Source organism: Gadus morhua, chromosome 18 (genome assembly GCF_902167405.1).
Source record: "Gadus morhua chromosome 18, gadMor3.0, whole genome shotgun sequence".
In the NCBI taxonomy this organism is placed as follows: Eukaryota; Metazoa; Chordata; class Actinopteri; order Gadiformes; family Gadidae; genus Gadus; species Gadus morhua.
In genome coordinates, this window is record NC_044065.1 from 12,271,488 (window position 1) to 12,298,642 (window position 27,155).

At 48.2% G+C, this 27,155-nt stretch overlaps 1 protein-coding gene across 4 annotated transcripts in view; it reads right to left on the bottom strand.

The window, feature by feature from the left end:
* ep300a (EP300 lysine acetyltransferase a) overlaps positions 1-27,155 on the bottom strand; it is a 34,655-nt gene that overhangs the window by 5,868 nt on the left and 1,632 nt on the right. Inside the window, exons 2-30 of one of the 4 annotated variants that reach the window (XM_030339617.1) lie at positions 25,969-26,642; positions 24,161-24,340; positions 22,849-23,188; positions 22,248-22,361; positions 21,070-21,306; positions 19,619-19,724; positions 18,999-19,124; positions 18,084-18,201; positions 17,550-17,691; positions 15,122-15,196; positions 14,641-14,738; positions 14,052-14,279; positions 13,352-13,825; positions 12,354-12,759; positions 11,710-11,828; positions 11,306-11,369; positions 10,257-10,432; positions 8,564-8,652; positions 7,257-7,337; positions 6,867-6,923; positions 6,616-6,693; positions 6,298-6,365; positions 5,799-5,949; positions 5,333-5,479; positions 4,725-4,838; positions 2,159-2,324; positions 1,625-1,792; positions 1,093-1,254; positions 594-875 (exon numbers count right to left, since the gene is read on the bottom strand). In XM_030339617.1, the coding sequence (XP_030195477.1) occupies positions 594-875; positions 1,093-1,254; positions 1,625-1,792; positions 2,159-2,324; positions 4,725-4,838; positions 5,333-5,479; positions 5,799-5,949; positions 6,298-6,365; positions 6,616-6,693; positions 6,867-6,923; positions 7,257-7,337; positions 8,564-8,652; positions 10,257-10,432; positions 11,306-11,369; positions 11,710-11,828; positions 12,354-12,759; positions 13,352-13,825; positions 14,052-14,279; positions 14,641-14,738; positions 15,122-15,196; positions 17,550-17,691; positions 18,084-18,201; positions 18,999-19,124; positions 19,619-19,724; positions 21,070-21,306; positions 22,248-22,361; positions 22,849-23,188; positions 24,161-24,340; positions 25,969-26,642 (5,240 nt within the window). Of the gene's footprint in view, positions 1-593; positions 876-1,092; positions 1,255-1,624; positions 1,793-2,158; positions 2,325-4,724; positions 4,839-5,332; positions 5,480-5,798; positions 5,950-6,297; positions 6,366-6,615; positions 6,694-6,866; positions 6,924-7,256; positions 7,368-8,563; positions 8,653-10,256; positions 10,433-11,305; positions 11,370-11,709; positions 11,829-12,353; positions 12,760-13,351; positions 13,826-14,051; positions 14,280-14,640; positions 14,739-15,121; positions 15,197-17,549; positions 17,692-18,083; positions 18,202-18,998; positions 19,125-19,618; positions 19,725-21,069; positions 21,307-22,241; positions 22,362-22,848; positions 23,189-24,160; positions 24,341-25,968; positions 26,643-27,155 lie in introns of all 4 variants that reach the window. The other 3 variants (XM_030339615.1, XM_030339616.1, XM_030339614.1) reach the window with 3 other exon arrangements.

Below are 27,155 nucleotides of genomic sequence, written 5' to 3' on the forward strand. Positions count from 1 at the left end.
GATGGAAAGCTCCCCTACAGTGCATTATAAAGTGACTCCCCTACAGTGCATTAAAGAGCTGACACTTGTTTCTAATCTCCCTCCACTATTGTTTATGGTTCGTAATGTGTAATCAATTAAAACTAGTGCTGTCAGTTAAACGCGTTATTAACAGCGTCAACGCTAACCAATTTTAAAGGCGTTCATTTTTTTATCGCGCGATTAACGCAATTTACTATTTTTCTTTTTTTCTTTGGATCAAAACAAAGAAGCAGTAGCCTGACTGCTATGTTCAAGGCATTATGTTTGTATGTTCATTGTTTAATTGCACTATAGGCATTTTTTTTGTATCGTCCTGTTTTGATCAGTGTATGCCAATGTTGTTATCCATAAAATAACATTTGCACAAGGCAAGCCGATGCACTTCTCCATGTTGATAAGAGCATTAAAATGAGAACAATTAATGGGACAAAGAAATCAAGGGATATTTAGCATAGAAAAAAAAAAAGTGAACCCTGAAAACATCATCACTCCTCGGCAACCCCCCAAAAGGCGGAGCGGGGGGACCCGGCGGGAGGACGTCCCGGCGTGGGGGGGACCCGGCGGCGTCTCACCTCGCACACGGTGCAGTGGTAGCGCGTCTCCACGTGGTGCTTGCACTCGTTGCAGGTGTACACGAAGCGGTCCTGGCTCTGGTTGTGCAGCTCCACCAGCATGCACATGGAGCTCCAGAGCGAGCGGCGCAGCGAGCTGAACTCCAGGTGCTTGTCGCGGGCCAGTGTGAGGAAGGCGTCGCGGCCGTCCATCAGGTCGCACGCCATCAGCCCGTCGGGGTCCGTGATGGGCGGTAGGGTGTTGGCCATGGGCGCCGCGATGAGCCTTATCACAAAGAACACCTGGGGGGGGGGGGGCAAAGGAGGGCAAACCAAAGGGTGACGGGGGAGTTCTTGCTCAAGAACATTTGGGTTCGAACCCAGAACCTCTTGGCTGAGAAGCCAACACTAACTACTAGACTATCCTGCCCAACAAAAGAGGTATTCCTATTTGTATTTGACATCATTATGTTTAATGAGCAGAGCAGTGCTCCACGAGGCCTGAGCGCTCTCCCCGTACCTCTTTGTGTTTCTCCATGGTGGCGTAGAGCTTCTGGGATAGGTCGTTGGAGACGTTGGGCATGCCCGGCTTCTTCTTATTGGTCCGGCTCAGGCTGCTCTTGTTTTTACTTGTCTTCTTGTTGTTCTTTTTCTTAGCGTTTTTACTGTCTCCTTTAGCGGCCTGGAGGGGGGGGGGAAGAGAGAAGACGAGGGACGGTCAAGCTATGGGTAGAGCTAGTATTGTTTTAGCCGAAGGGACCCAGTGAGTCACTTTAGATACATCTCCTTAATGCTCCGGTGGACTGTGGACTTCAACACAATGCGTTCCATTTTATCAATATTGTCTGTACACCACAATACTCTAATCTAATCTCTAAAATTGAATCCATTTCCATGTAAAATCAGGGGGTTTCAGATCCATTTGACTACAGTCCTATGCATTTCAGAACATTAATGCCATTACTTCTAAGTAGGAATACAAGGAATTGGATTCTGATTGTTCGGACCCCACCGGCTCCTGGCCTTAAAAGGGCAGCAGGTCTGATCCTCACGTCTATGCTCTCGTTGCAGGTGCTGTTCTCCTCCCTCTTGCGCTCCTCCTCCTCCTGCTCCAGCTCCTTGATGCTCTCCTCCAGCACGTTGGGCCAGAAGTCCCCCTCAAAGTAGGGCAGCTCCTTGGCGCTGGTCAGCCGGTCGTCCTGGGCCTGTTTGAAGACATCCTAGAGGAGAGGGAGGAGGACCGAGGGGAGGAGCATTAAGGACAGGCTGGGACAGATGTGGTGATGAATGAATAAGGGAGTGAGTGAGAGAGGTTTAGCTTTTTAGACGCATGGGGGAAAATGGGAATAATGTTGAACTAAAGTGATGATCTAAAAATGATGTGGTGCAGTGAGGAGTACATCCACTGTAGGTATAAAAAGCCGCTTTGAATGTCCACCACTGAAGCCAATGGCTTCTGTACCTGGTGCCGTATAACGGACGTGGTTTAAACTGGACCACACAGGTGAACTTGAGCATTCATCCGGGCGGGTCTCAAGTACGCCTTCACCACCCCAGGTTGGGTGTGTCTGAACAGATAGTGGTACCTTGTAGTCGTGGACGATTCTTTCGGCCACGGCCTTGTCCAGCATCTTCTTGTACCACTCCTGCAGACGCTTTGGCTTGGGGATCTTCTGGTCCATGGGGTGGCAGTGGAAGATGTAGTCGTCCCCCTCGCTGGGCGGACAGGCCCAGATGTGACCCGTGGTGTAGCTGAACGGGACAGCAGGTTGGGGTCAGTGTGGTGGGGGGGGGGAAGAGCGGCAGCAACAGCCGACAACATAGGAGCGCAAGTGGTGGGAGACGGGACGGACATTTGAGGCCCACGCTGGTTTCGGATCCGATTACGGCATTCGTTATAGGTCCGTTGTGAATTTGGTGAATGAACAACGCGTTCTTACACCAACGATCGAATATGATGCTTGATACCTTGCAACTGATATGCAGTTTGGATACCGATATCAAAACTACATAGAAGCTAAAAAATATCCTGACGAAACTGTTGCACATTGATTCACTAATAATATTCGTATGACAGCCTCTGTCATACGAATCAATACTGATTCAAAGATGAGCTTGTTAAAGGTCCCATGACATGCTATTTTATGTATTCTTTAATATAGGTATTAGTGGGCAACTAACACAGTATTCAAAGACGTTCCTGAAATTCAGCCGTGGTGCAGAGTTACAGCCACTCCGAGCCAGTCGCACATTGAGCTTCCCCCAAATGCGCTGTTTCGGTGGGCGTGTCAAGGAGGAGGGTGGGGGTGTGGCCCTGAGCAGCTTGCAGCCAGGGACGGTACCATGCGCTCTGTTTACAGTGGATGTATCGCAATGGCGAGGCGCACACAGCCTTTAGCCGTGTTCTGTAAATATTCTAGAACACACGGGAGTCCTGGAGCTCTATATCTAAATATTATCATATAGCCTACACAGATATCTATATCATATAATACATACTATCACGGCCAAAAGCTGTGTGAGCCGATATTCCGACGTTCCTGGTTCTTCAACGTCCACATCAATGTGAATACACACACTGTAACGCAAGTGTTTCTTGTCGGTTCTTTGACGTGTCTTGTATTTCCACAACGAGACTGTCGTGGGGGTTATCTGAGCCATGGTTGAGAAGGAATTGGGGGGAAAGGAACTTTGGTTTGACTCGCTGAAGTAGGCTACATGAACTGCGACATGCCGCGAGGCACCATCGCCCGGCAGCGGGCAGCCGGCAGCAGGCAGCGCGCAGTTCAGTCGACTTCAGGTTGATGTGAAAGTGGAAGAACCAGAGACGTCGCAGAACCCGTCAAAGTCGTTTGTGATTCATAATATCGTCTGGAGGCGCACACAATATGTTATATGATATAGATATCTATGTATTATATGATATTATTTAGATATAGAGCTCCAGGACTGTAACGCAAGTGTTGTACACTTCCTTGTTATTTGGATAACCGTTCGGCTGTTGGTGTGATGGCGCATAACGCGTCGGACTCTCGTCTCTGGTATTTCTACAACGAGACTCGTATTGGGGGTTATCTCAGCCAAAGTTGAGAATGAATTGGGGGGAAGGAACTTTGGCTTTGACTCCCTCAAGAACATGAACCACGACATGGAGGAGAAAGGGATTGTTGGCGGCGAATGTCTCCCGCTTGAGCCCCGCTGAGGGACCACCGCCGGAGGCGGAGGTGCCTAAGCGCTGCCCGGCAAAGATCCCTTTCTCCTCCTTGTCGTGGTTCATGTTCTTGACTTGAGGGAGTCGAAGCCAAAGTTCTTTCCCCCCAATTCATTCTCAACCTTGGCTGAGATAACCCCCAATACGAGTCTCGTTGTAGAAATACCAGAGACGAGAGTCCGACGCGTTATGCGCCAAATAACAAGGAAGTGTACAACACTTTACAGACGCGTTACAGTCCTGGAGCTCTATATCTAAATAATATCATATAATACATAGATATCTATATCATATAATATATTGTGTGCGCCTCCAGACGATATTATGAATCACAAACGACTTTGTCGGGTTCTGCGACGTCTCTGGTTCTTCCACTTTCACATCAACCTGAAGTCGACTGAACCGCGCGCTGCCTGCTGCCAGCTGCCCGCTGCCGGGCGATGGTGCCTCGCGGCAACCGGCGGCATGTCGCAGTTCATGTACTTCAGCGAGTCAAACCTAAGTTCCTTTCCCCCAATTCCTTCTCAAACATGGCTCAGATAACCCCCACGACAGTCTCGTTGTGGAAATACAAGACACGTCAAAGAACCGACAAGAAACACTTGCGTTACAGTGTGTGTATTCACACACACACATGTGGCGCTCGCACGGTCGAGTCTCATTGGCGGGCCAACGTCTCTGGGCGGGCCAGGCAGAGTAAGGGGAGGAGCCGAGATTCCTCATGACGTCATGAGCACAGACATTCCAAATCAGCGCGCTTGAGCCTCCGTTTTTTCAAAGGCGAGCAGAACAGCTAGTGCTCGTTTTACACCAAACGCAAGTTTTAGCCACTGGGGGACCATAGGCAGGCTAGGGGAACTCATATTTATGTTAGAAAACCTCACAAAGTGAGATTTTCATGTCATGGGACCTTTAAAAGAGGATAGAGGAGATCTACTCACCCTAGCTTCTTGACATACTCCAGGTAGCCAATCAGAATCTCGTGGTACACACCGGTTCTGAGATCGCGGGGTCGGAAGAAGTGGACACTGTCCAGATAGGAAATGTACACCCGCCTTGAGAGGAACACAACCCAAACACGCGTTAACAAACAAAAACCAAAGCATAACACTGTCAGACACATCTTTAACACATCAACGACAAGCCGTCTATAAAAGGTTTTCCTATCCAACAGTCACCGCTTGTTCCAGCGCTTCGTGGTGGCACGTCACTCGGGGACCGAATGACCCCATGTGATTTGGAGTTATTCCAAATCTAGTTATGCTGTCACTTTGGTGTGCGCCCGTTGCCAACACCTCTTCGAAATCTGAACGTGATAACTACAAAGTCCTTTAAAAATTACAGTAGTAGAAGTTCAATTCCACCTTGTCAATTACTAAGATGGTGTAATATACCTTTTTTTAATTTAATGAATTGTACCGTTTGCCTTTACATCATCAACATCGCTCTTTAAACAAAAAGGAGCTAAATTTGGGAATAATTGACACAAAAGAAGAGGCCTTATTTCTAGTGGTCCATGGGGCCCCTGGCAGCATGACTAACGGCTCACCTCTGGTTGGGAGGGGGGCAGTCCGAGCCGTACTCCTGGACGTGCATGCCGAAGAAGCAGACCTCGGCCCCGTCCACGTCCTCGAAGGCAAACAGGGCTTTGGTCCTGTAGGGGAACGACTCCGACATCTCCCCGTTGTCCACAAACCTGGAGGAGACCACGTGTTAACGGCACATTCGCTTAGAAAACTCAGCTGCAATGATCCAAAGCTTTTCCCTTTTCTTCTCAAGATTATAATTATAATAGAGTTTGCTGTTGCTACTAGTGAATTATTACTAGCTACAGCGCACTGATTTGAGAAACTTCCTACTTACCACAGATAAAAATAAAAACTTCTTAAACCCCAAAAGACTCGGACTTGGGACTTGGAACTCGCTTTATTGGATGAAGAACTCCAATGGCTGCGTCCCCCTCCCCGTGCTGCGTTCCTCTCCCTGTCAGACCCGGTGTGGGTGCGTTCCCATACCTGGACTTCATGCCGGGCTTGACCTCCACGACTTTGTCCGAGACGTGGACCACACGGATGGCGACCTCCCCTGCCTCCGGGTGGCTCTGCCTCTTCAGGTAGTCGTTCACCCGCATCTCCAGGAAGGAGCCCAGCTTGGTGGGGGGCAACCCTGCAGCGCCCACACAGAGAGCACAGATTAACACTTTGTTTGTTGGTCGATAGCGCAATGCAGAGGTTTTAAAAATAAACGGCTTTTCAAAACAGCTCCCTGAGTAAATACATAGTGCTGATCGCATTCAAACGCTGTGATTTAAGACTCAATGAAATATATTGAACATAGACATAAAGCAAACCACTACGCAGGTGAATCTAAATAAAAAGGGTTGGAAAAAAATGGTTGAATCTGCGATTCCCACCGACCAATGCACTCACAACGTTAACCTTAAAATCGGGGGCCGATGCATTTCTTGGAGTCGTGGCATCCCCAAAAGTAACCACTGAAGAGAGGTCAACTTACGTTTGGCTGCGTACTTGTTCTCCTTCCTCGTCTTGTTCGTCTTCTTCAAGCAGCCGTCACATACAAAACTACAGAAGCAGAGCGCAGGGAAACGGGAGGTCAAAGAGAGTCAGATCAATCTGGCACTCGGATGGATTCCTTTTTCAATACAAACACATACAGCCTTAGCGGAGAAACTTAGCCAGAGGCAACCGCTGGATCCATAGATACTGCATGGACTCCAAATGTTCTCACCCCCCCCCCCCCCCCCCCACCCCCCCACCCCCCCACCCCCCACCCCCAACACCTAACACACCCCTCGGCTGATCAGACACTCACCCTAGTGGCCAGATCGTGTCGTGGTGCAAGACACAGATCTGATGCATTCTACGTCCACAGTCTGAACATTTCACAAACCTAGAGGAAGGAAAGACAATACAGACTCCATTATAAACGACAGCAATGGTAAACAAAGGACGCAAATGGAAGCTAATGTCCTAGCCTCCATGAGCCTGTATATATTTGAATGCTCGCTATATCTAATGAACAGATGATACAGACTACGAACACGGCACCATCATGAGACTTACTGTTCGGGGTCCAGTGTGTCATTTTTCTTCTTCTCAAACTGATCTTTGTTAATCGATCTGCAAAGAGGGAATAAGAATGTGTGTCAGAAAAGTAATATTGTAAACCATAGTGCCTTAAAAGGTAGTTCAATGGTTAACGCAAGGAGAAAATGTATACATTGAAAACGTCTCCCTGAATTAACAATTCTTAAGAATTGATCAACATGTAAACCACAGCATCTAAATAACAAAACCTATTCCCAGTATTGGGCCAACACTCAACTTCATTAATGTGTGATCGTTAGTTGATCAAATCAGTGATAAAAGATAAAAAAGGATACTAAATTACTTTCACATTTCTTTAAGTGTTGACCATGTTGTGCCATTGAAACGTTTAAACGGCCCACTCACGTCTGAGGCTGCGTGGGGTCGTCGCCCAGGGAAACCATCTCTCCCTGGATCTCGTTGAAACACTTCTCACAGAAGTGGTACCTGTTAGCGATAAGCCCAAATTTTGGTGAACTACACCCGTTTTCCGCACAGCCAATCACAGACAGCGCACAGGAGGGGCAGCCACCAATCAGGGCACGACATGGGCAAGGCAGGGGGCAGGACAAGCAGGGCAGGCAGGAAGTAGGAGCGCAGGACAGCAGGGAGGTCATCATCGAGACGGCCAATCACGGTTTCGGATTAAAAAAGGCACGGGGGGGGGGGAGTAGCAGAACAGTGATGTTTGTGATGGGGGGGGGGATGGGGGGGAAGAGACATGATTGGTCGAGGTGAAAACAAGCCAATGCATATATGTTTATATATGGCATTGGAGAGAGACACCGGACAGGGGGAATGGGGAGCACAGACAGGACAGGACGAACATTGACAACAACATAGAGCAGAATGCCGAAGCAGAGCACTGGTTAGAGATCTGGACAACGACAGGATGAGCAAGAGCCCCGCCACAGGAAACACAGCAGCTTTAAATGGAGGGGAGGGGGTCGGAGGAAGGGGAGCATAAGGGGGGGGACAAAATGCAGATGCTGGACACATATGAGAAATGGAAAACACAACATTGTATGAATTTGAATTCATACAAGCAGTTCATCTTAAGGCTGGTCCTTTGCCTGTTGCACTGGGGCCATGAGTGCATGTGTCGCTAGCGATATTGCAGCAAATCACAAGCTGAGCAAAACAGTTTGAGGAAGAGTGTAATGTGAATCTTTTTACGTAAAAGTGATTCACTTTTCTTTTGGATTGTGTAGTATTCATAATTCGATACACCCAATGGGCAGAGCAACTTGTGTTACGTAATTAATGTTTTAATAGTTAGGATAAATGTCTGTTTAAGCTCAAATGAGAAAAAGGACCAGTTAAAATGGCAGTGCATCAGGCAGGAAAGTATACACATAGTCCACATTGATCGAACACAGGTGGTCAAACATGGACATAAAACCAACGAATCAAACTATGAAATACAATTAAATAAAGATGGTGCCCATCGCTCACACTCAAGTAGCAGAGGTTTGGCTATACTTAATATCAATTTCTTCACTGTCAGCTGTGCCCATCTATTGATCGTTCCTTCGTTCATCCATTCATCCTCCCATTCACCCGTGAGTGGCCTCACTTAAACTTTAAAAAGGCGACCAGATGTCGATACCCCTTAATAACCACCCACCCAGCCATCCATCGGTCTGTGACGAGTGCCCTGCGTCCCCTCATACCTGTTCTGGTAGCTGAAGTAGGCCGCGTCTCGGGGAATGGTGCACAGCTGCTTCCCATAGCAACACAGAGTCTGAGGTGAGAACTCCAGCTGGGGAACAGGAAGAGGAAAAGAAATGTGAGGGGAAACAAAACACGACTCAACGCGATAATGACCACCCTCGACACAGTTTTGTGGTACTGGGATTAAGGGGGTTCGACGTGCCGTTGTGTTGGCTGCTGTTCGTTCTGTAGTCCTTTGGAGGGCTTTTGAAGTGTTGGGCCTGGCCTGGCTATTTTAAACAGCACATGAATGGTTGATTTGTAACAAAGGCTGCCAAGTCGGTACCCAACAAGCCTAACACAATGCACTTAACAGCCAATTAAATCCACTTTATCTGGTGGGCACAGTAACGCCAGCCCAAGTATCATGGGGGTCACTGTGATACACCATTAACACAGAGGAAGAGTATAAATATTGCAACACAATATGGCATCCAAGTTTCTTTTTTTACGTCTGTTCATGAAACTATGATTGCCTGCCTCCCCTTCATCCAAGTCACCTCCAAACTACCTTTCCTTCTCCGCCCACCCCCCCCTCCCTCCATCCATCCATCCACCCCACTCTCCTTCTCCCAGTTCACCTCCTTCCATCCCCCCGTCTCCCTCTTTCCATCGATCCTTCTGACTCCCTCCGTCTCCCACCTCCACCCCCTCCAGCTCACCTTCATCCCCCGTCGCCCTCTTTCCCTCCGTCCTGACTCACTCACTCTCCTACCTCCACTCCCTCCAACTCCACTCACTCCACCTCCTACCTCCACCCCCTCAGTCCGTCTCCCACCTCCACTCACTCCATCTCCTACCTCCTACCTCCACCCCCTCAGTCCGTCTCCCACCTCCACCTCCACTCCCTCCATCTCCTACCTCCAACTCCACTCACTCCACCTCCTACCTCCACCCCCTCAGTTCGTCTCCCACCTCCACTCACTCCATCTCCTACCTCCTACCTCCACCCCCTCAGTCCGTCTCCCACCTCCACTCACTCCATCTCCTACCTCCACCTCCACTCACTCCTCCTCCACTCACTCCTCCTCCTACCTCCACCTCCACTCACTCCATCTCCTACCTCCACCTCCTACCTCCACCTCCACTCACTCCTCCTCCACTCACTCCTCCTACCTCCACCTACACTCACTCCTCCTCCTACCTCCACCTCCACTCACTCCATCTCCTACCTCCACCTCCACTCACTCCATCTCCTACCTCCACCTCCTACCTCCACCTCCACTCACTCCTCCTCCACTCACTCCTCCTACCTCCACCTACACTCACTCCTCCTCCTACCTCCACCTCCACTCACTCCTCCTCCTACCTCCACCTCCTACCTCCTCCTCCTACCTCCACCTCCACTCCCTCCGTCTCCTACCTCCACCCCCTCCACTCCAGCTCACCTTCCTCCCTCCATCCCCCTGACTCACTCCATCTCCCACCTCCACTCCCTCCACTCCAGCTCACCTCCCTCCCTGCCTCCATCCCCCTGACTCCCTCCATCTCCCACCTCCACCTCCACCCCTTCCAGCTCACCTTCCTCCCTCCCTCCATCCCCCTGACTCCCTCCATCTCCCACCTCCACCTCCACCCCCTCCAGCTCACCTTCCTCCCTGCCTCCATCCCCCTGACTCCCTCCATCTCCCACCTCCACTCCCTCCAGCTCACCTTCCGGCCGCAGCAGTAGCCCAGGCCCTGCATGACGGGGTCGATCTCCGCCTCGAACACCTCCGCCAGCTTGGAGCAGTACTTGTAGACGCGCGACGTCTTGCGGTTGTACAGCCAGGCGTTGTTGAACATCAGCCAGATGTCGTCCACGTACTGCCAGGGCTCCTGGTATTGTCCTGGGGAACCAGAGGTCAGGGACCATCAGATGCTTTTATTCTGAACCGACTAGCCGTGCATCCTGATGCAGGCCACCCAGGAGAAGGTCAGTGCTAGCAAAGATACCAGACACCTCTGCGAGGTCATGTTTTCTTTGATCTGGCATACGTGTCTTGCCCCTCTCCCGTCTAGCCAGATAACCAGCAGACCTGGCACCGGTCGGCCAATCACAACCATTTATCTAATATGGCGCAGGTTTGATACGATGACTGTACCCAATGGGAGTGCCCAATGGGAGTGCCCAATGAGAGTGCCCAATGGGAGTGCCCAATGGGAGTGCCCAATGGGAGTGCCCAACGGGAGCGACATTAAGGTATTTTCATAAACAACCAAGATGGCTGCCTCGGATGTGGCACCTGTTCAGTTGGTCTGATGGTTGTATCCAATTGCGTCCAGAGGCATTTTGGTCTGCGCTTGTTAATAATAATTGGACATCGGGAAGTGAACTGAGAGGTCAGACTGTTGCGCATTTACAAATTGGTCTGAGGTTGTCAGGCTAGGTTAGGGCAACTTGCCCAAGGATATTTAAAGTTAAATTGTAGCCACTAGGGATCCCAGTACTTTTAGATCAAATAATCACTTCATGAGATTACCCTGTCCAAACACATGCCACACAATTGAGGCTAATTTAAGAATTTGCCATATTATTTATTAAATATAGACATAAATAATGACGAGGATAGTAATGACTTATTGTGAATCAAATTAATAATTAGCCGCAGCTTTCCCTTTGATACCGACAATAAGCCAGATTGTCTGATTTTGGGACAATTTGCCTTTGGCCACGGAACCATTTTGTTCCCATGCTTTGGCAGGCACCAAGTGGTACTGACCTGTGTCCAATTTCCGCTTGATTGTCGACAAGTCCATGGGGGTCTTCACGATGTCAAAGTAGTCCTGCAGGATGAGACGAGCAGTAACATCAAGATCAGTGGGAACCCACAGCATCGTCCAAGAAGGTCTCAACAAGACGACACAACTCTCAAGTAGAGATTAACTGGCCAAGCAGCAAACCACCAAAATTGATAAAACATTTATTATAATATTCGATTTTCGGAAAAAAGGAAGTCGGAAAGTAATTTAACTAGTGGAGTGATAGGATAAAAAAAATCGAATCAAATAAGAGTTTCTACATTCTCCGTTTTTTTCAGTGTACTTAACACATTTTCCGGGATCTCCCTTTTAGCTGAATCTTGTGGCAGAGGAGACGTCCCCGCTCTGTCTGTGAGGTACATACCGGTATGCAGAGCAGCTGGGGGTCCACTGGCATCCTGAAGGGCAGGGACTCTGGGTCCTGCCGGTAAAGAGACTCCAGCGTGGGCATCAGCGCCTGGCGGAGCTCCTCTGGTTTGAAGACTGGAAGGAGAGCGGCGGCAGAGAGGAAGGACGACAGGCATGGTTAGGGGAGCGGGGGACGACCTTTGGATTGGAGACGTTTGTCGTTGCAACATAACTATGTTGAAAGGGCCGGACCTGGATCTCGACAAGCGGTCGGACACTCAAAAGTTTGAAGTATGAACATGATTTATTCATCTCCATTGTTCCAAATGCTTTGCCATTGGGCCTGCCATGGCTTTCTCACACTGACAGACAGAAACACGCAGCCACAGAAACCCCCCCATCTGGCCAGCCATACCCCTGCCTGCCAGGACGACAGTGGGGGTTTGTGCAGTTGCCGAAATTGGTAAAAATGGATTGATATAATTATTCATATTTAATATTTTGGATGTTGGCCCTTGGCAACCGCTTCAAGGTCCTCATCGAGGCACACACTGTTTAATAAAACACTTTGGTTGCTTGCAAAAGCATCAATTAAAACGGGCCTCTGTCTCGCTACGATGGAGATAACCAACGTTCACAGCATCCACTGCCGGCACTCACTCTTCTTCTTGTTGGCAGCCTCCGGCGACTCCTCCTCCTCCTTCGGCTCCTTCTTCACCTCCACCTTCATCTCCGTCTTCACGTTGGCCGACGAGGAGGACGACGACGACGGCGCCGACGACGTATCCATGGGAACGCCCTTGCCGCCCTCCCCCGAGCACTCCTCCTTCTTGACCTCGAGCTTCACCAGGGGCTTCTCCTCCGCCTTCACGCCGCCCATCTTGCCGCCCTTGGAGCACTCGCCGCTGTCCTCGTCGTCGTCCGGCTGCTGCTTGACCTCCGTCTTGGGCTCCGGCTGGCCCGACGAGGCGTCCGACTGGGCCTGCTGCGACGAGTTGTCCACGCTGCTGACCGACGCCGGGGTCAGCGCCTGGCCGTCCGCATGGAACGAGCCCTTCTGCGACAGCTACACATACACACAGACGAACACGAGAGGGGTCAGAAGAGCCTCGCGCAACGAGTGTAAATACAGCCATTGCTTCATATAGAAAGGAGAGCCCGGGCTTCGGAGAGGACGTGCGAGAGAGGGTGATGACGGAATGACAAAGGTTCTGTAGTCCTCGTCACGCATGCGCTAATAAGTGTGAGTGGCTAGCAGTGCGGCTAGCAGTGCTTCAACGGTACTCGGCAGACCCCCCCGCAAGGACTCCCCCAACCTTATCTCGGAGCAAGCAGCCCTGCTTTGTCATAGCAGAACTTCTGGGGGGTGAGGGAGTCTGCAGAGTTTAGATATCAATCTTAGGTCTGATTTGTGGGACTACACCCAACCCCTGCTCCACCTATTTCCACATCAGCCCATGACAGCCGTTGTCCCAGCTTGCACGATTGTGTTTGCTACTATCCAGATGGAGTCGTGTTCGGGCGGGCGGTTTTCCCTTTATATTTCAGTTCCACATCAACTGACCAATCTTGAGAATCTTTAGAACATGATTTATTAGCTCACTCTAATAGGTGTCACAGCATGGGAGGTGCACTCCACCAGAGCTGGCGGTACTCACCGGCGTGCGTGGAAGCTGAGCGCTGTGCGGCGTCATGCTGGAGGTCAGTCCAGAGTGGGAGGGCGTGGTAGAGCCCGGCGGCACAGAGTGCGGCTGGAGGGGCTTGTTGGAGCCCGGGCCCTGGCCGTGCTGGGTCTGCTGGAGGGACGGAGGGGGCGGCAGCTGGGGAGCGTTGGGGGTGTGCGGCTGGGGGGTCAGCGAGCCGGCTAGCCTGGGGGGGGTCTTGTGAGGGGTGGGGGTGCGGCTGCGGGCGGGCGACGGTGAGCTGCCGCGCATGGCGCCCAGGTGAGGGAGGGAGTTGGGGGGTTGTTGGCTGTTGGACGGGGGCCCGCTGAGCGTGTTATTGGGACCCACGCTGCCCACGCTCTGGGGACCCATGGGCCCCACGGAGGGGACCCCGCTTGGGCCGCCCGCCGAGCCGGGCTGGGCCAGGGGACTCGCCACGGGCAGAGAGGGAGGGGTGCCCATCTGTGTCTGGAGATAGCAGAGGGGGAGGAGACAGAGACTGTGTAAAGATGAACATTGGTTTACCTTTTACTGACTGGATAAAGGCTCGCAAATGTAGCAATAGTATCAACCTATTGACTAATTACGAATTACCATTTGCATAATATATATAGATTGTGCTTTGGCAAAGTAAACGTATGTTTTCCATGCCATTGAAGCCTGTTGAGTGGAATAGAAGACAGAGTGACGGTACCTGGGCCATGCCTCCCTGGGGGCCGGGCTGTGGCAGGCCAGGCTGGTTCATGCCAGGCTGGTTCATGCCAGGCTGGTTCATGCCAGGCTGGTTCATGCCAGGCTGGGACATGCCCGGCTGCCCGCAGCCCACGCCAGGCCCTGGGCCGGGGAACTGGCCCTGGGACAGATACTGGTTCTGCAGCTGGTTGACATTGGGCTGGTCCATCCTGGATCCCACCATCCCCATCTGAACAAGTCGGAACCAGAGTCGAGTCTTAGCATCTCCAGTACAATGAGACCCATTCTGATTTGTCCAGGAAATGTCCCAACGGTACTCTACTGGTCAATATTACTCTTCATAGATACAAATTTCATCGCATTGAAAAATATTAAAATATAACTTAATATTTAAGAAAGAACATTTCAACAGCATGCACGACCAACAGTCCCAAGCTAAATGTCTCAACCAGCTCCCCTCTGATCTGGAACATGATGTTCAGGCCTCTCAGAGGGACCACTATCCCAGTAGAAGGGACCACACACCAGACTGTTAGCAGTACCAAACCTTGGTACTGGTTCTGTAACGGACAGTACTAGATGATATGTACCTGTCGCGGGCTGACCTGGCCGGAGGGGCCCATGGAGAGAGGGGGCGTGGAGCGCTGGCCCAGTCCCTGCATTCCCATCTGATTGAACTGGTTCATACCTACACAGACGACCCAATCACAACCACATGGTTACAGTGGAACAGCTGAAAACATTCTCCTTTAAGTCCCAAACCCATTAACGTGTAAATGACTGAAATGACTGAAAAAATCTTCTGATTACTTTATTAACTTGTGGATTAGAAATTACTTCAAAAGTAACGTTTTGCCAATCTGTAACGGGAAAATCTGGTTTGATAATGGACAAGTGTGTCACCATTCGTTGGCGTGCAAGCCTTTAATGACAGGGCTTTGTGCCAAGCAAGCCTGTTTCTTATTAGCAGACACTGCTGCGGCATGTTGCCACGGTTACTTGGACTACCGACAGCACGTGGACTATAAATGTTTTTGCCTTGTGAATTAATCATCCATAAGCATTGCCTACCTGGGCCCTGCATCCTATTGGCCATCTGGTTAGATCCTACGGGTCGTACCATCGATGGGTCCAGGTGTGGACCATCTGTGGAGGACACAAGGGGTGGACAGGAAGGGCTATGGTCAGTGCACTCACACCTAGAGATTAACAGCGTTAATAAGAGATGGAGAACGGGGCTACGGAAATAGCATGTGAAAGCCTGGAGCGACTCGGGTGTGCCGTGGTGTCATTCTTAAAGGGAACCCAAAACGTTTTGGTTGTCGTTTTAAACGTGGCTGTATGTCATATGTGATGATACTAGTACTAGTCTACTCAATGCCATTTTATCATGGTTACTGAAATAAGGCGTTCATTTAGTAAAAACATGAGTAAAAATCTTTGTTTTTGCCAATCTCTGCCAAACAGTATGTAAACGCTGTGCTGTGCTCCAAAAGCATTGAGTGTGCTTTTAATGACGTCGGAGAGCCTGTTAGTATACTTTTTAATCTTCTGACCTAGGATCCGCGGTGGCGAGGTGTGTGTGGACGCGGAGCTCCATCTGGCCAGTGGTCGATGTTGACGTTAGTTTCCGAAAGTTTAATAATTGTAGTATAACACCATGGGGTGTGGCGCAATATACATCGCTCATTGTAATCTCTCATTGCATACAGAGAGACGGTACTTTAAAAGTATCACAAAATCGCTGTGTTTTGTAATAATGGAGATAAAACGCCCCCCCCCCCCCCCCCCCCCCTTCCCTTCCTAGAACTCTCCACCCAAAACATTTTTTTTATGATCTCATAGTGTTTCGAATTAGATCTAAAACTGTGGGCTTACTTCAAATTTAAGACATTGGGAATGAGGTTTTTCCTAGAGCACACTTCATGTTTCTCTCAAACAAATACTTGACTTTTAAAAATCGACAACCTTCTTGCGCACTCCACTTTAAGGTGGCATTCGTTACACAGATCAGAATACTTCCAATGGAAACTACTGGTGATCAGTGTTGGTAATAACGCTGTTTAAAAGAACGGCGTTAGGTAACGCCTTTATTTTTTCAGCAACGGGGTAATCTAACTAATTACTATTTCCGTCGTTACAACGCCGTTACCGTTACTCTACTAAAAATGCAGTGCATTACTATGAATTGATTTAATAAACTGCGTAATCCGACCGCACCCCTGGCTCCAAACACAAACTGCTAGTGAGGAGACCGGGTGGGTTAACAACGAGATAAGCAATTATGATTGGCTAAGGCAGAGTCATGTTTCATGGTAGCCAATCGGAGCCAGTGTTTTTACGCACAAGCCAGGACACGCACGCCACACACACACGCAAACGCACACACCAAACAGATGCGATGAGGCAGCAGAAATGGCGAGTCCGGAGCAATCCGATGAAAAGTTGGCATTTTCTGTAGTATTCGGCAGATGTTCCACAGCCTTTGCAACCAAGCAAATTGAAATTCAGGCCCCATCCACACTAACCCGGGTAAATGTAAAAACGCACATGCGCAATGAAAATGATCTCCGTCCACACTATCGTTTTCATACTGTTTTCGGAATGTTTTGCACACTGAAATTATTTTGATAAACAGTTGTCATGGTTACGTAACTCCGCCACGCCTCTCTGTTTAGATTACAGGCGCGTGATCAGCTGATATTTACAGTTGATCAGCTGGTTAATCATTTTCGACCTGGTCTTGTGTTTTTTCTTTTTACCATCACTGAAGAACATCAAGTACAGTGCTCGCCTCCGGCGTTGGAGCAACAAATATGTATGAGCCAATATGTTGAGTTGTTTCTGGAGATAAATTAGGACATTGTACAGAGAGATCATCATTTGCATTACACATGGCATTTTTTGATCAGCGTCTCGGTCTCGAGCGCAAGCTTGTGGCAGTGTCATGGCAACCGAACGTCATCGTTTCTGAAAGCCTCCCGTCTACCCTGTCCACACAGAAACGCGAACCCAGCGTTTTCACATTCATCCACCTCAGCGATCGTTTTCGAAAAGCATAGTTTTCAGCGTCGGAATTCTCAGTTTTAGTGTGAACGGAAGGGCTATACGGATAAATATTTATGCGTTTGTAGATTTACCCGGGTTAGAGTGGACGGGACCTCAGTTGGAAGCATATCAGGGCCTTGAATGGGCAGTTCAACCATTTAACACATTAAGGCCAAGTGAAAACTGCTCAGAAAAATCCAAATTCTTCGACATATAGCAACTTTCTTTTTTTACAGTAACGCCAATATTTACTTTCTCTGGTAACTAGTTACTTTTATTATAGAGTAATTCAGTTACTAACTCAGTTACTTTTTTGAACAAGTAGTGAGTAACTATAACTAATTACTTTTTTAAAGTAACGTTCCCAACACTGCTGGTGATCTACATTAATTTATGAGGCTCCCATTTTAAAAGTAACAGCATCAGGCCTAGAACACAGGTCACCACTCACTGGGAACCATTCCGGTGGGGGGCTGGCCTATGCCAGGAGGCCCCAGACCCAGGCCCTGCTTCTGTAGCCGGGTCCGCCGCTTCTCCTCCAGCTCCTTCTGGATCTTGTAGATCTTCTCCGCTAAGAGGTGGTAGTACTCCGCCTGTGGAGGAGAAGGAGTCGATGGGATAGATATTGAGAATTGAAGAGAGAGGGCATCCTCATCTGTAACAAATTTTGTATTAATAAACCTCCCTCAACTCTGAATATTGTTATTGTGCCTTTTTTAGAATTGTATCAAATTACTTTTGCTATATTTATTATTTATATTACGTATTACTTTTTTCAAAACAGTTTTTTCCATTTTACTTTATATCATTTTTGATTATTTTGCCTTTTTCACAAGCAAGTCAATTCTTTAATAATCCCTGAAGGGCCAATTTGGTAATAAACAACAACTATTCTTAGCTATGGCAATGTACTTTCATATTTTGATCAGCCAATAAAGCTTGTTTTGAAAAGAAAGCGAGTGGGAGAACCAAAGGGAGGACTCACTCTGCTGTTTGCCGAGTCGTACATGTCGCCCTCCACCTTCCTGGCGTAGGCCACCAGGTTCTCCATCCGCCGGTCCTTCAACGCTGCTGGGTCCGGGGTGGGGAAGATGGCCTGCACCCTGCGGGGTGGAGGAAGGGAGAGAGAGAGAGAGGTTAACAGAGTATGAGTAGGAAAGAGAGAGAGAGAGAGAGAGAGAGGTTAACAGAGTATGAGTAGGAAAGAGAGAGAGAGATCTGATGTGAGAGTGATGAAAGTCAATAAAGACAGAGAAAGTAAGAGGAAGAGGGAGGTTAAATGAGGAGGAGGAGGAGGTGAGGAGAAAGGAAAGGAAAAGCTAGTTCCTCTCCTTTCAAGTGGAAGGGAAAGCGGGGGATGGCGGGTGTAAGAGGTACCGGGTTTGTTTAGAACTGGAGAAAGGATGGGCAGCAAAGAGAGAGGAAGAGTCAGAAAGGAAGCTCAGAAAAAGAGGAGCAAGGATAAGATCATAAATCAGATTTAAGATTACTAATCTGAAACTGGTTGAAAAATCTGGTTGAACGGGGAGTTTCTCTTTCTTTCTAACCAATGTTGCTGGAAGCAGGGATCTAGAAGTGCGTATTTGGCAAATGACAAACGCTGCCAGCATTAGTAAACTGCGCACCGTGCCTAGCAGCCACTTAAGAAATATGCTTATTAAAATCCCCTTTGACTGGTTCATCTACTCATGCAGATCAGTTTGGAATGGGTCCGTCACAAAACCGGAAACAAGGTGTGACTCCGCCTTCAGTATTTGGCTTGCGGCCCAGGCTCTGTGCCGTCTCCCCTCCCCAGAAGTTATGCTACCTATACGACAAAGCAGGACGGCTGGATCCGAGGTGACTAAAGAAAAAGAACAATACAACGCGTTCATCGTGCAACATGTCATCAGACACCTACAGTTTGTGCACCAAGTGGTTGCGCAGGTCCTGCGTGATGTCCTCGTGCCAGTTCTTCCTCATACCAAGGGCCGAGGGCGGTTGGGCTGTGGGCATCGAACCCACGCCTCCCGTGTCATTCATCAGCCTGTAGTGAAGGGTGGCAGGGAGAAGAAAAAGGGGAAAGATTAGGAAGAGGATCTAAAGATTGAATGTAACCAGAATTTGTGTATAAATGTAGAAGATAAAATGTGGTTCGACAGTAGTAATGGAGCATAATATGCCATTAATTGTTTGAGGTTTGCCAGTTAGATTCTGAGCTACCCTTGGTAAAATGTCCAAGTGTCCATTGGCAAGAAACCTAAATGGCTTTCAACAAACTGCATGAATCAAACATTGGTGTATGGGCTGAATACAAGGCATTCATTGAATCTAGATATTTTAGGCTTCTTGGCGGTTTGACAGTGCTGTATTAACGCCAACTATTAACCATTTTATATTTGTAGCAATAGAGGCCCCATTACCTGTATGGTGCAGTGTGTAGTCCATGTAACCCTGTGCATTTGGCTAGTACTACAGCACATCAGAGTGAGATGTGGTGCGATTGGCGTGTGCGTGTGTTTATGCAGGCGTATCACTCACCCCTGGCTGTTCACATTGAGATGCATCATGGTGTCCTGGAGAAGGCTTGCCTGTTGATTATCAGAGGGAAGCCCCACGCCACCGTTCACTCCCATAGCGTTCGCACCTAAAGAATACAGAAGGAACGCCATGACGACTTGCAACGATAGCCTTGGTTTACATTGCAACAAAAGCCGTGAGGGAGCATGTACATAAACGCGCAACATCAACCAAAATGCTACAAATAACAACTAATGAGCGATGTCTTGTTCAATCCACGCTTTGATGACAGGCAGCGTTCCCATGGTAACCAAAGCTGGGGCTGGGCCGACCACTGAGAACAGAGAACACTAAAAACACTCAACAGAAGCAACGATTTCTGGTCCAGGGAGAAAGAAGTTTGTTTTGCTTCAGTTATTATTGAAACCAATGAAAATGTAAGTAGGACTCCATAGTCTGTAGCAACATGAGGTGGTTCTCAGAGGAAAATGTTAAGCATTTGATAGTCTATGGTCTTTTTTGTATTATTATCATACCATCTAGACAACATCTCATTAGAACTTGAAATCGCTCCCCTTTAGGATAGCAAAGGAGCATACGTACGTTACGATGAATAATAATAGGGCGACATTATTGTGTCTGTAAGTGCCATAGTATTACTCATGCTAGGTTTCATTAACCTAGGTTAAGTACGTATGTTAATGTTGGATCATGATGTTACCCATAGCTTAGTTTGATTGCATGTAGTCAATTCAATAATGATTTCAATAATTGTATGAATAAATGCACATCCTTTGACCGATTACAAATAAAAAGAGCTGGCCAGCCCGAACCTCTGATTTAGTTTATGAGAATCTAACTATCGACCAAGCCCCTCCAGCTCAGGGCACCCGGCCAGCCGAGCTGCTCTAGATCTCGTCACACAGGTGCACAGCCAGTTAGCAGACGGAACAATGTTACATTTCTTTAACTCTTAAAGTCTCCCGCCTACTAACTCAGAGGGGCTCAATGTTACACATTGCGCCTTTAAATAACAATGATAGAATCGAAGCGCACCGAAAAGTAGCAACACAAAGCAAAAGCACTAAGGGAATTTATGAACAATGTTCAAGAGTCCGGTGTCTCTTTGCATTCTTTTTTAATTTTAAATTGTTCATGCGGTGACCATGTCGTTTTTATGAATGAGAAACCTGTTGGTTCCTAATTATCATACATTTAGCATTCTTCACTATGGAAGACATTTAGTGCCGATACGTTTTTGTTTATTCTTATTTCATTATACTTTTCTAATTTATTTTCTATCATGGAGCATTAGCCTAAGTATAGTATGGTCAACATAGCACATGCACGCCACCGCCACTGTTGGCAAATAAAGATCTATTCACAAATGTTTGAAATGTATTGGTTTGAGGTTAATTATTTTTCCAGGAGGACTCCTTGATTCACCTGTCCACCTGACCGGTCCAACTCACCCAGGTTTAGTGACCTCATCCCTGGCTGGCCTTGCATGGCCTGGCTGGGCATATTGGCCTGTGGCGTGGGCCCCTGGATCTGGTTCCCCTGGTAGGTGAGTCCCAGCGCTGCGTAGGCCCGCTCTATGGAGCTGGGGTCGATCTGGCTGGGAGGGTTCAGGTTGGGGGTGCTCGGAGGTCCACCAGGGACCGATCCAAGCGAACTCCCGAGACCTGGACCCGCACCGCCCAGGAGAGCTGAAGGGGCAGAGAGAGGCAGAGGTCCATTTATAGGGATGCACTGGTCCAATACTGCCTCCGGATACCATTGACTATTTAGGCCCAATCCCATTTCTACCCCTTACCCTTCCCCCTCCCCCTTGTTTTGAACGGGGAGGGGTAAAGGGTAGAAATGGGATTGGGCCTTAGTCTTTTAGCAGGCTCCTTGTTCTGAGTGACTTATGGCCATTTATTTTAGATACACCAAATTAAAGTAAATGTTAGGCATCTTGTTTAAGGGGGCAATTTTATTTTATATTGCAAAAGTAAAAGAAATGACCAATCTTGGCTGTTACATTTGATCATTATAATGTTTGAAGACTTCAATGGGGAATATTGTACTGATGAAAAATATGGATAATAATCTCACTTTGATGACAATGTAATAATAATAAGTCATATTGGGCCATAAGTAGCCCTGCTGATGGATCACAGAATGAAAAAGTTGAGAAACTCTAGACTAACCACTGAAACAAGTAGCTGTCCCTAAACCAGAGATTAGGTTTCAGGAAAAAGTACAATAGCTTTCTCCCCTTTCTTTTACCTCTTTTGTTTACCTCCATTTAGGGTTAGGTAGAAAACATCCCTCTTAGAATATAATTATGACTCGAGAGCTCCTTTAAACACACTACAGCTAAGCACTACAGTGGGAAGCCCCAATGATGAAGGATAATAATTTAAGAAACATAATGAATTAATATCCTGCAGCGGTAGAGCCCTTCCAGCCCTTAGCACCATTATGCTGAGGGAATAACCTATATGGCATTAAAAACTGTAAAAAGGAGAAGGTGGTGGAGGCAGTTCTACTCGGACCCCACTCCCATCATGGACAAAAGGGGCGTTGGGATCACGTCAGCACAGTAGGAGCCGGACACATGTGTGGTACATTAACGACGTTATGGTCAGATACCGACACTCACACTGGGGGTTCCTCTTGTCCCCTGCGTTCTTCAGGGGCAGGCAGACGGGGCAGTCGTGCCGCGTGCAGTTCTTCCAGTGAGAGATGATCTGCCGTGACGATGCGCAGTGGGCCACTGAAACAGAAACACACCGTTCAGTCCCGCAGAATGCAAAATGGCGTCAGGACGATTTTTAACCCACAGCGCGCTTTCCGTCCGACATAATTGGGGAGTGTCACAAGGTTCTTTCTCTCTGAAAACCGTTCCATTTTGTTGCAGAGGTTGTTACAGTGAGCTTTGGAGACGCCAAACCTTAAATAAGTTACTTTTCTAATAACCGAGCGTTGCATAAATGTATGATTATTACGCAGATTCATTTTACCAGAAGTGATGACTGCAGTAAGTATGCTACAAAAACGAGTTCTTCTCAAAACATGGCATCTCATTCACAGGTGGGATGGTATCATAGTGCGCATCAAAATCTACACACACACACACACACACACACACACACACACACACACACACACACACACACACACACACACACACACACACACACACACACACACACACACACACACACACACACACACACACACACACACACACGTCTACCAACCCTGGCAGTTCTTGCCGGCCTGGCAGTGGGTCATGTGGTTCAGCACGTTCTTCATGGTGCGGCAGTGGGGAAGGTTGCACTGCCGCACCTCGCCGTTCGCCTGCTCTCGCCGCTGGCACTTGTGGGCATGGAGCAGGAGCACCAGCTGCTGCTGGATCAGCTTGCGTTTCTCCGGGTCGGCCGTAGGCGGCGCTCCGGCCACTGCCGCCGCGGCCGCCGCCGACACCTGCTGGGCACCTTGCCCCACAAGACCGCCCTGGACGTTGGGCACCAACCCTGGAGCCCCACCCACAGCGGGGCCTGGGGGGCCAGCCACGCCTGCTTGTGCCTGCTGGGAGGCCTGGGGACGGTGGGGTTGGAGGAGAAGGGAGTAGGGTACAGGTATAGGGTTAGGACATGGTTGTCATAGAGTGTGGAAATGTGAGACGGTAAGGACACCGGGCATAAGGAGTTGAGAGGAAGGATGTGAAGAAGTGAGGAACAGAAAGGGTCAAGAAGTAAGACGATATGGAGACCGTTTTTACACGGAAACTGAAATACTACTACCCTTCTCTGACTAAATGTGCTTCCCATTTTTCAAAACAACTTACAATGAATAGAGAATTCATTTATAAGGGAGATGGGTTCAGCCATCTTGCTTGACCCCTGAGTTTTTCTCTGATTATAGCACACCTTAAGTAAATAGTATATCAAAACAAATCGGGCTACCATGTAATGTTGGTACCAAAATAAAGATACCACCTGAGATTGTTGTGCAAGGAAAATTATCAATGTGTATTATACTTGGTTAGAGTGACTAAAGCTAGAACACGGCATAAGTGGAAGATGTTATTTGCGCCAGAAATAAATGTTAGATTAAATACCACCTAGTGCATTATCAGATTGTAGCCCTATACAGTATAACTTTAGGGCCGTAGCGACATCTGAGGAGTACCTGGGTCACTATTTGATGCCAATAAAGTGAAGTAGGGTAAGGATAGAGGTTTTAGTAGAGGTAGGTTTAGGAAAAATCTCCAAATCAATAAATCCAGTGCAACCCGATGCAAATTTGATAAAATAACTTGATGAAACACAAACCAGTTGATATGTTTGTGCTTAAAAAACAAAGAAGTTAGTTTAAGCTATAGTGATATGGTGATATGGAGGATGGGGCCTACCAGGATACGGGTCATTTCGGGATGAAAATGTAGGATTCTGACATTTGGTATCAAACACGAGTCCAAACACTACACCTAGCCACCACACTACCCCACTTTCTCCACACGTGAAAGACTTAAATCAAAGAGGACACAGTGAGGTTCTTGTTGCTTACCATGGCAGCCATGCCCTGCATGGGCTGGTTCTTCTTGTCCATGTTGTACTGGGCCAAGTGGTTGGACATGGGCCCTTTGTTATGAAGCTGAGGTCCCAGCCCGGCGCCTCCCAGACCCTGCGTCCCTTGGCCGGCATACGGACTTCCGTATGGGCCTCCCGGGTTCCCCATCATACCCATCTGGGAGTGGGGAGAATAGAACAGAGAGGGGCCAGAGATGTGGGGAGAAGCAGCATTAAGTATCATGGCGCACTGGTCAATGTACGGATGTCAAAGAATGTCAGCAGTCTGTTTCAATACTAGCAAACTTCAACGACTCAATTCAGAATCCAATAACATATGCACATCCAGTGCATAAACGCAAAGCCAGCTCTGCATACACACAGAACAACACTTAGGAACATAGGCTGTGTGACTATGATTAAATTATCCTGTATTCATTATAAAACTTGTAAACCATTGAACCAATGAAAGAAAAAAGTCAAATGAATAGAGAAAGTTGGCGATTCAGGCATTTCATATTTCCACACAAACACTTTTGCTGATTTTTTGCAACAAGTGTGAGGCTGTGCTCAGCGCCGCAATAACTGCAGAGGCTGCCGGCTTGACGTATTCTTCTATTGAATCAATCCAAGATGGTGCTGTAAACAGCGACCAAAATACTTAATGGTTCATGTTTTTTTTCCATTTCATGCATGGGACAAAATAAGTAATAATCCCCTAATGTGCATGATTTGTCATTATTACCAATTATAAACTGAACCTTCTTGGACCAGCGAACGGAAATGTATACAATATAAAAAGGAGGACGATTGTCACCAAGCATGTTCTGCATTGAACTTAACCCGTTCTCAGCACTCCATACAACTTTAAGCAGCACCTCCCCCATGACAACATGCCACGAAAACATACAAGAAAGATTTACATATCACACATGCATCTCATCGTACGGATCCCTCCGTAGAGCAGGACCCGTGGGTAGCATTATGCTAACCTCAAAGCGTGCAGAATACAGCCCACCTCCAGGGACCCCCGAGGCATTAAGTCACGGCTGTTTTTAAACCCCACTGTCGGGTACACGCACCCGGCACCACCCCTCCATCCCTGGACCAATTGCACTGCAATTAAAACCACCCACGTTGGGCCAATAAAGCCTTTGCTTCAATTAAGTTATTAAGAACAGCTTAAATCGTAGACAAATTAATAATCCGGCTTCAGCTGTTTTTGGGGATGTAATGGTGACGTTAACGTGCTGCAGTGACAAAGACGGCAAAGTGTACACGGCAATCTGCAGGAGCATTCTTGTCAACGAGGAGCATTCTTATGCTCGCTGTTGTGAAGATTACTTACTCCAACTACCACAAACATGACACAGCGACATGCCTCTTCCTTCTCTCCCAAAGCACCAAGGGGGAGGGGGAGAACACTTTCATAATTTGATGTATTCCCCCTCTCTCTCCCGCTCTTCATGTCTTCGCTAGTAACCTCCTTTAGCATTATCGTTCTTATGCGCTAAAACTGTATAGTGCATTTGATTGGTGGCTCCATCTATTCGTCTTGTTAACCAATGATCAGCCCAAATGTGAATGCACTAAATAGAGAATAGAGTCCTACTGAATGTTTGAGCCATGCTTTTTCTATAAAAAATAAATAGGTAATAAAGAAATACGGGCCAATTCAAAAGTGTTATGATCACTGTAGTACACAAACACATTAGGAGTCTTCGATTACGACTTTTTTGGTGAATGACTAAAAGGAACAAACAACAAACTGTGTTCGGTTTTAACATGAGGCATTATTTTCTTTACCTTATTGAGGGCTCCAGGCTGCTGACCTCTCATCCCAGCCTGCGGACCGGCTACCTGCTGCTGCTGCAACGTCTCTGCCAGCAGGTTGCCTCCGCCACCCATGCCCTGGTTCCCAAAGCCCATCCTGGGGGAGCCGTTCATCACCTGACCCCCCATCATCCCAGGCTGTTGCTGGGGTCCATTGTTGCCCTTCTGCTGGGCTCCCATCATGGCCCTGCTCATGCTGCCCACCATCCCAGCTACAGAGTTCTGTTGCTGTTGCTGCTGCATCATGCTGGCCTGCTGCTGGGAGGACAGGTGCTGCTGAGGCCCCTGGCACGGGGACGCCTTCATGTTGCCCAAGTGTTGCCCCATGGAGGTGGGCCCTCCTGGGTTGCCCATGGCACCAGGGTGCCCCTGTTGGGTGGAAGCCGGCGGGGCCCCGGAGCGCAGCAGCTCCGACAGCTGCTTGTGTTTGGCCACCGCGTCCTGGCCCCCTCCGCCGGGGCCAGGACCCCCTCCGCCAGGGCCCAATCCAAGGCCCATCCCTCCAACCCCAGGACCAAGACCCCCGGGGCCCCCTCCCATACTGGGGTGCAACTGGTTGATGTCCCCGCCATTGACCAGCCCCAGCTCCGAGGAACTGATGAGCTCGTCTGGTAGGTCATGCTCCAGGTCAAACAGCGAGCCAAAATCTGGAGGGGAGATGAATAGTGCAAAGATGGAGGGAAGGTAATACATACAGGGTACCCGCCAATTAGGAGTGTAATGTTATTGTTAATTAAACTGGAATATGACTGAATGTAGTTGCCCCGTCAAGAGAATAACGTTTTGTATAGAATTTTGGAATTTAACCAAAGCAAGTTTTAAATGTGACCACACATACTGTGCTACAGCCAGAACAATCTGAAAAGCCCTTTTACGCTGATAAACTTGATAGTGTGTGTTCATACAATATGCTGCATATGCCATTCAATAACATATTAACACTGATGATATTCTAGTTATGTCCAGATGCTGTGCAACTTAATTTCCTCAAATGTTCTTTGCCAATCAACAGTTAATGTCTTTGTTTCAATGACAATAAATATCACCATTTGATACTGCACAGCACATTGCCTGAATTCCTTAAAATCAGGAGTTTAAATTAGCGGTAATTTCGGTTCTCCTTGTCAATGAATGAATCCCTTACCATTCTTTTACTTGAA